This window comes from Chrysochloris asiatica, unplaced genomic scaffold (assembly GCF_000296735.1).
Source record: "Chrysochloris asiatica unplaced genomic scaffold, ChrAsi1.0 scaffold00085, whole genome shotgun sequence".
Taxonomy (NCBI): Eukaryota; Metazoa; Chordata; class Mammalia; order Afrosoricida; family Chrysochloridae; genus Chrysochloris; species Chrysochloris asiatica.
Genome location: NW_006408603.1, coordinates 9,153,837 through 9,162,981, shown reverse-complemented (window position 1 = coordinate 9,162,981; position 9,145 = coordinate 9,153,837). Strand labels below are relative to the sequence as shown.

Genomic DNA, 9,145 nt, shown 5'->3' with positions numbered 1-9,145 from the left:
AGGTCATTTGCAAGAAAGTTTAAGCCTTTAACTAACCTTTAAAACTCACTTACAGAAGTCTGCTGTCAGAAGACCTGGGACTGAGTTCTATTTCTGCCACTTACTAGGTAAGTAAACACAGTATATCATTTAATTGATCTAATCTTTAAGTCTCTCAATTGAAAAATAAAACCTTTCTGCCTCTGTCACAAAACAACTGGGTAATAATTGCAAAGTGTATGAAAAAAATGTTGTAAATTGCAAAGTACTAAGAATGTAATCAGTTCCCTAATGAGGAATTACTTTTTCCCTAAAATGAGCTCTGTTCTTGCCCTCTCCTCAACTTTAATGTCTCCCTGAGTTATTTCATCTATACCAAAGACCAACTACTCCCCCAAATATCTATCCCAAGTTTGACCAGTCTCCTGAATCATCTAAATGTCTGCTGGACATTTCTACTTGGGTGTCCCTTTAGCACACCCTCAACACTTTCCAATTTGAAAGAATCTCTTTCATACAGCAACCCCTGCAATGTCAGTTTTGTCCCCTGCCATCCATCCTTATTTCATTTTCATTTTAAAACACCTTCATTCTCCCAGTTCCCCAAGCTAGAAAGTTCTGAATGATCTTATTCCTCTTGCTCCTCCTCCAGATCCAAGCACATGCCAAGTCCTATCAGTTTACATCAATTCTTCCTCCACAGTAACTCAGCATTCTCTGCCTTCCATTTTCAATGTCCTCATCACCTTTCACCTATATTACAATAGCCACTAGCTGGTATGGACTCTTTATTCTAAGCCAGTCAGTTAATCTCTAAGGATCAGTCCCTGGAGAAGGACATCATGCTTGGTAAAGTAGAGGGTCAGCAAAAAAGAGGAAGCTCCACATCGAGATGAACTGACACAGTAGCAGCAGCAATGGGCTCAAACACAGAAATAGGTGAGGATAGCATGGGACTGGGCACTGATTCGTTCTGTTGAGTATGGTTGCTATGAGTCAGAACCAACTCAATGACACCTAACAATAACAATCCCTGTAAAACCCAATTAAGATTATAAACTTCTTAAAGCAAAATTTAATAGCACACAGTTGCCTATGGAATTAAGATTCAAACTCCTTGCTGTTGTTGTTAAGTGCTATCAAATCAGTTCCAACACATAGCGACCCTGTATAGGGTTTACAAGGAGCAGCTAGTGGGTTTGAGCTATCAACCTTATGGTTCACAGTCAAGTGCTGATCCTATAAGCACCACATCCAATGTCTAACACCATCCTCTTTTTCCCATTGTTGTTAAGTGACGTTGAGTCGTTTCCAACTCAGAGCAACCCTATACAGGATCTCTGAGGAGGAGCTGTTGATTTGAACTGTTAATCTTGCAGTTCAAACCAACCTTGCAGTCCAGTACTTACCCTACAGCACCACACCAGGACTCCCTTTTCCTAAATCTCCTGCTAGTCCCAAACTTTGTGTCATACATATGCACCAGTCAGACTGGACTTTTCCCAAACATGCACTGTACTTCCCTGCTGTCATTCGTATATTCAACGTACTATTTATTCACTAAAATCCTATTCTTTCACAAGACCTAGTTTAATTATGAGCTCCCTTGGAGAGTCTTTCAGGATCCCCTAATATTGAATGCAGTCTCTGTGAAAACACTTGAGTGTTACTCTGAATTTCTCTAAGACAGTTAATATGTTTTGTAACCAGTCCTATATGAAGGCAAAGGTGCTCTGGTAGCGCACTGGGTTACACAATGGGCTGCTACCACAGAGTCAGCAGTTCAAATCTATCAGTCAGAAAAAGATGAAGCTTTCTGTTCCTGTAAATATTTCTAGCCTCAGAAGCCTATACAGGGGTGATACACAACCACCATATGAAGACAAGGATCTTGATTTTGTTCATGGAGCTCTGGTAGCGTAGTGGTTACGAATCAGGCTGTGAACCTTAAGGTTCAGCAGTTCGAAACTGCCAGCCACTCCTTGGGAGAAAGATGAGGCTTTTCTGCTCCCGTAAAGATTTACAGCCTCGGAAACCCTATACAAGGTCCTATGGGTCGGAACCGACTCGACGGCACTTTACACCAACATATGACCAGCACCCTATACCAATGTCTAGTACACAACAAGCAGTCAAGTATTAGCTAAGTGAATAAGGGCTGAATCTTAGGTATTCTTAAAGAACGAAAATGAATAATACAAAGCAGTCAATAAACATGTTAAGTAAATGATCACAAAACATTAATAAAGTATTTCTGATAAGGGTTACAATTTCTACCATGTACACACCCTACCTCAAAATTCTATCACCCACACTTCCAGAGGCTACCTTTCAGCCAATTAATAGACCGGCCCATAAAACAAGCAGTAACACCCAGGGAGAATGTTCTTAGAACCATCAACTATAAGAGCCCAAAAGGATGGCATTTTCCCAAAACAAAGATGAAAAGGCAGAGAAAGACAAGAAAACTGGATAAATGGAAATGGGGAAGGAACCCAGGAAGAAAAAGGGAAAAGGGCTGGCACATTGCAGGAGGGATTGCAACCAAAGTTGTGGAACAATCTGTGTGTGAATTAGTGATTGAAAACCTAATTTGCTATGTAAACTTTCACCTGTATCACTCAAAAATGACTCTCTTGAAGCTCTACAAGCTAGATTTTGAGTAAGAAAGTCATTTTGGGGAACAGTAGTAAGAAAGGGATGTCAGTTTTTAAACTTCCCTGACACACATCTTCTGAGTCAGCAAAATGATAGAAAGTAGGTGTTAAAACTGACAGGACAACTGTGTACCTGGCAAGAAATACAACTTGCCAAGTCACCTAGTACAAAGAAAATACCTGTCTTTTTTAAACTAATTTTGTTGTTGTTTAGTGTCATGGAGTCGGTTCCGACTCATCACAACCTTGTATAGGGTTTCCGAGGAGCGGCTGGTGGGTTTAAACTACGGACCTTGAGGTTAGCAGTTCAGTGCTTATCGTACAGTGCCACACAAGGAGTACAATAGCTAGCTATATGGAAACAACTGACCAAAACAGAAACTGAAAGCAAAAATATCTACAGTTTATGCATGTAGAACTCATTTAACACCTCCAACCCCTTTTTTTTCTTAAACAGAAAACTCTCACAAGCTTAACTTGCAAAAATAATAGATTTGATCTTCAACACTAAATTTACTTAGTTTGAAACTTAAAAGTCAAAAGTGCCTAGGTCAAGTGGAATCCGAATGATAAGAAATCTCTTGAGAATCACCCTAAATCCCAGTTCCCATAAAATCAGACTCCAGTCATTAACAAACATATGGGGACACACCAGAGAAGGCCTTAGAGCTACTCAAGAAAAAATACGTCCCAGCATGCTCCATGCTCTTCAATTTCCAAGATTAAGGAATGGATAACGAAACTGTTCTCAAAAAAGCAGAATAATACCATCAAACTCATTAGTTAATCTTCAAATGTTTTTACTTCCAGACAGTAAGTTTAAGTTTTTCCATAAGGCTGTCATATCTCAGCACGAAAAGAAATAAGGGGGCTAACCCTCGACCTCCTCGGGGTTAAAGGTCGGGGTCCAGACAACTCAGCCTTCTTCCCCATGCATAAGGCGCAGTTAACTCGCTTCCTCAGTTAGGGCCCAGCGGTGACTCAGCGGTAGGACAAATGCGGCTAATTTGCCCAATCCCAGGTTTCGGGTAGAACGGCAAGCCGGAGGGGAGGGCAAGAGATACCCCGGCCGGGCCACACTCGGGTTCCTGGGGCGCCCCATGACAAGGCAGAACCCAGGCCGAGGCCTGGCCCCGGGCCTGCCCACCTAAAACCCCAATTCAGCCGCCCCCCGCCGCACGGACCTGTCGTACTCAGACCGGGTGAGAAACATGGTGATAGTAGAAGAAGGCAGCACTGGTTACTCGGAGATCCTGAGGGCCAACACGACCCTACCAGCTCCCAAATCACCCACACAGTTACAGAATTGAGGCCGCTGCTTCCAACTGCGCGTGCGTCCGCGACCCCTTCAGCCCGCCTTCCTCTTCCTCCTATTGGTCGTCGTAGTTCCCGCCGAGGTGATTGGGCCAACGTACTTCCCCGCCAGGTCTCAATAGTCGCAGGGAGGGCGGGCCTAGGGGCTTCCTTCCGCTTTAGATGGCGGGTGGTTGCTAGGGGCGCTAGGAACCTGAATCTCACGCCTTTTAGGAAAGGTGTGAACCCGCCCCTAGAGTGGTAAACCTGGGAGATTTAACAAAAGTAAATTGTCTGAACCCTGGTTTAATAGGTCCCTCGCCGGATCCCGCAATCTAAGCCAGTATGTGCTACTTCCTATTTCTTCCTTGCTTCTTACGGGTTCGCTCGCCTCTTAACGGGATTTCCTGTCCTTCGGACTCTGGCGTAGTCTTTGTCCTAGATTCTGTGACAAGGTCCCCAGGACTTGACAGCGCTGAAGTTGATTTGAGCTGGCGCGTGGACAAGTCCACTGGCTTTTGCCAACCCTACCCTGACTTGTTTGAGAAAAGTTGGGGGATTTTAGTCTAAGAAAATCTCCAAGTTTCTGCAAAGTTAAGGTAATTTTAGTATCTCTTCCTCACCCAGTCCACCAGTACGGTTTTCAGACATGCTGACCAGAGCTCTGAATTCGAGACTCAGGTTGTGCACTGTTTTTCTGAAGAATTGGGTTTTTTATGTGCTCATTTTTGGAAATTTTCATTTTCACCTTCAGGTAAAACAGCAGCTTCATAAAAGCAATGTAAATGATTCTGTTCAAGATTTGTTCTTGAGTGCCGTCGAGTCTGTTCCGACCCTTAACGACCCTGTATAGGGTTTCCGAGGAGCAGCTGGTGAGCTTGAACCGCCAACCTTGAAGTTCAAATGACTTTGCAGTTTGGCGCATTAACCGACAGCGCTACACCAGGACTCCTGTTCAAGATAGATAGCCATTTAATGGACATGTCAGAATCCCCACGATGGCAGTTGGGTTCAGTTTCGTTTTTGATGTATGACTTAAAAGGAAAATGCCGGTTATTTATATGTTATTGTTAACTGCCATCTAGTCAGTTCCATATAGGGTTTCTGAGGAGCAGCTGGTGGGTTTGAACCACCGACCCTGTGGTTCGTAGTCCAGGGTTTATCCTATAGCGTCACACCAGGAGCCAGAAACTCTATACAGAGTCCCTTGAGTGGGAACAGACTAGATGGCACTTTAACAACACCAACACCACGCAGACTTCAGCCTAATATTTCCTGAACTCCCAGGGATGCAAGGTGTACTATAACCCCTACTAATATACAGTGGTCAGCTGTCTTATTGGATCTACTTAAACATGGAAATTCTTCTGGAGCCATTTTATATCTTTAGTTCAGAACCAACTGTGGGGAAGACAGGAAATACTGTTTTCTTTCAAGAGGATGTGATGGCATAAAAATTTAACATGTAGCATAATGTCTTGCCCCATATATGTTCAACCAATAAATAACTATTTCACTAAAAGTTGAGTTAGATGTTCCTCTGAGAAAAATAATAAAGGAACCTTAGAAGACAGAATGGGAAAAATAAAGTAAGAAAATAGTGATGGCAAATTCTGAAACGGAGAATGGCAGTGTAAAGGTCTTGAAGAACTATACTCATGGATCCTGGAGCAAAATGAGTTGTGCCAGAATGACAGACAGGACTGGGTGGAGACAACTAATGGAAGCAGGAAGAATTGACCCTCAAACTATATTTTTGATGTAATTGTCTAACTTGTAAATGCTTCTGATTATATGTAAACAAGAAATTAAAAGTTTCAAAAAGTTGCCTCAAAATGTGTGTTACTTTCCTAATGATTTCTTATAAAGAGAGGTGCAACGAAAAGAATTAGGTGATATCCCCAAGACCATGACCTTAAAAGAGAACATCTAGAACTCTAGGAGGTGGCAGCAAAAGCAGAGAACTGACAATTTGACAGCTGCTACGAGGCTGTTGTTGTTAAGTACCGGCGAGTCAGTTCACTACGGGGCTGTAGACACTACCTAAAAAAAGTTATTTAAAAAATGTTGTGTTTCTTTGAAATGAATGAAATGAGACATTAGCTTTTTAAAATGAAAGTAACTGCAAATCAAAGTAAACTCTTTTGAGGACCAGTACTGTCTTATGCAAGGAGCTCTGGTAGCTTACTGGTTATGAATCAGGCTGCAAACCACAAGGTCAGCAATTCAAAACTACCAGCTGTTCCATGGGAGAAAGATGAGGCTTTCTGTTCCCATAACGATTTACGACCTCAGAAACCCTGTACAGGGTCGCTATAAGTCAGAACCGACTCCCCAGCACATAACAACAACTGTCTTATGCACTTGTGAGGGGTCCTGGTGGTGTGGGTTATGTGCAGGGGAGTTGGTTCCGACTCATAGCAACCCTTTACAGGGTTCCTGAGGCTGTATAATCTTTAAGGGAGAAGAAGCCTCATCTTTCTCCCATAGGACAGCTGGTAGTTTCGAACTGCTGACCTTAAGGTTCACAGCCTGACTCATAACCACTATGCTACCAAATCCCCTTTAGACTGCTAACCACAAGGTCAGTAGTTCAAATCTACTAGTCACCCCACAGGAGGAAGATAAGGCTTTCTGCGCCTGTAAAGATTTACAGCCTTGGAAACCCTATACACTGTTGCTATGAGTTGGAACCAACTCAGTGGCATACAAACACCACCACCACCAATGTTTTATTTAACCTTACATTAGCATATAGTTAATGCTTTAGAAATATTTGTTTATCAAATAAACAAGCATTTATTTATTACAATTACACAGAAAGGGTTTCAACATGAATGTTTAATGTCTAGTAGATCCAAGCTCATAATCCACTACATTACCAGGGCTCTCCTATTTTAAACAGAGCAGAATGGCAAAACCAACCAATCCCTAAGTTACCCAAGTTAAAGTATATTTGCATGTGTTTCTATATGTATTTAGCACTCCTAACCTTGACTAGGCCACCATTCCTCTATCGGTTTGTAGTACGGTGGTGTTTTGCGTGTTACTGTGATTCAAGAAGCTATGCCACAGGTGTTTTAAATACCAGCAGGGTCACCCAGAGTAGACAGATTTCAACTGAGCTTCCAGACAACAGATTAGGAAGAAGGAGAAGTGGACTACTTTGGAATGTTTAATCACTGAAAACATTATGAATAGCAGTAGAACACTGTCAGTACCAGATTACTGAATATTGAAACATGATGAAGAACATCAGAATATTGCCAGATATAGTGCCGGATGATGAGCCCCTCAAGTTGGAGGCATTCAAAATATGACTGGGCAAGAGCTGCCTCCTCAAAATAGAGTTGACCATGATTATATGAATAGCTTAAATCCTTTGTTGTTGTTATTATTGTTGTTAGATGCCATTGAGTCAGCACCAACTCATAGTGACCCTATGCACAGCAGAACGAAACACTGCCCGATCTTGGGCCAACCTCACTATCATTGCCACACTTGAGTCTGTCAATGCTGCCATTTGGCCAATCCATGTCGTTGGGGGTCTTCCTCCTTCTTTGACCCTCCACATTACCAAACATGATATCCTTTTCCGGTGACTGCTCCCTCCTGACAATATGTCTGAAGTATGAGACACGAAGTTTGGCCATCTTGGCCTCCAAGGAGCACTCTGGCTGTACTTCTTCCAAAACAGATCTATTGGTTCTTTCAGCAGCCCATGGCACTTTCAATATTCTCCTCCAACACCATAACTCAAAAAGCACCAATTCTTCTATGGTCTTCCTTATTCACTGTCCAGTTTTCGCATGCATATGAGGTTATTGAAAACACCATGGCTTGGGTCAGGCGCACCTTAGTCCTCAAGCTGATATCTTTGCTCTCCAACCTTTAAAAAGGTTTTTTTTATTGCAACAGATTTACCTAATGCAATACATCTTTTGATTTCTTGCTTGCTGATTCCATGTGTGTTGATAATTATCCAAGAAGAATGAAGTCCTTGACAACTTCAATCTTTTCTCGGTTGATAAGAGTGTTGCTTATTGATCCAGTGGTGAGGATTTTTGTTTTCTTTACATTGAGGTGTAATCCATACCAAAGACTGTGCTCTTTGATCTTCATCAGAAATGTTTTAAGTGCTCTTCACTTTCAGCAAGCAAGGTTGTATCATCTGCATATCGCAGGTTGTTAATGAGTCTTCCTCCAATCCTGATGCCATTTTTTTCTTCACAGAACCCAGCTTCTCGAATTATTTGCTCATCATACAGGTTGAATAAGTATGGTGAAAGAATACAACCTTGTCACACACCGTTCTTATTTTTAAAACATTCAGTGTCCCCATATTCTGTTCGAACAGATGCCTCTTTGTCCAGGTACAGATTCTTCACGAGCACAATTAAGTGTTCTGGAATACTCACACTTTGCAATGTTGTCCATAGCTTGTTATGAGCCACACAATCAAAAGCCTTTGTGTTGTCAATAAAGCATTGGTAAACATCTTTCTGATATTCTCTGCTTTCAGCCAAGAGCCATCAGACATCAGCAATGATATCTCTGGTTCCACGGCCTATTCTGAATCTGGCTTGAACCTCTGGAAGTTATCTGTCAATGTACATTTTCAGCCGTTTCTGTATTACTTTTAGTAAAACTTTACTTGCATGCGATAGCAAAGAAATTGTCCAATGATTTCTGCATTCCGTTGAGTCACCTCTCTTTGGAATGGGCACAAATACAAAACTCTTCCAATCAGTCAGCCAGATAGTTGTCTTCCAAATTTCTTGGCAGAAATGGGTGAGTGCCTCCTGTGCCACTTCACTTTCTTGAAAATTTTCTATTTTTATTCCATCAATTCCTGGTGCCTTGTTCTTTGCCAATTCCTTTAATGAACCTTGGACTTCCTCCTTCAGTACCATTGGCTCTTGATCATATTCTACCTCTTGAAATGGACCGTTTCCTTTTGGTACAGTGACTCTGTGTATTCCTTCCATCTTCTCTTGATGCTTTCTGCATCATTCAGTAATTTGCCCAGAGAATCTTTAAATAATGAAAGTCAAGGCTTGAATTTTTTCTTCAGTTCCCTCAGCTTGAGAAATGCTGAGCATGTTCTTCCTTTTTGGTTTTCTGATTCCAGATCTTTGCACATTTCATTGTAATATTTGGCTTTATCTTCTTGAGTTGATCTTTGAAATTTTCTGTTCAACTCTTAGACCTCTTCA

At 41.9% G+C, this 9,145-nt stretch overlaps 1 protein-coding gene across 2 annotated transcripts in view; it reads right to left on the bottom strand.

The window, feature by feature from the left end:
- PSMA5 (proteasome (prosome, macropain) subunit, alpha type, 5) overlaps positions 1-3,931 on the bottom strand; it is a 38,709-nt gene extending 34,778 nt beyond the window's left edge. Inside the window, exon 1 of one of the 2 annotated variants that reach the window (XM_006865960.1) lies at positions 3,821-3,931. In XM_006865960.1, coding sequence (XP_006866022.1) covers positions 3,821-3,849 — 29 coding nt within the window. In that variant the 5' untranslated portion in view covers positions 3,850-3,931. The remainder of the gene's footprint in view (positions 1-3,820) is intronic. The other variant, XM_006865961.1, reaches the window with a different exon arrangement.
- Between the last annotated feature and the right edge of the window lie 5,214 nt (positions 3,932-9,145).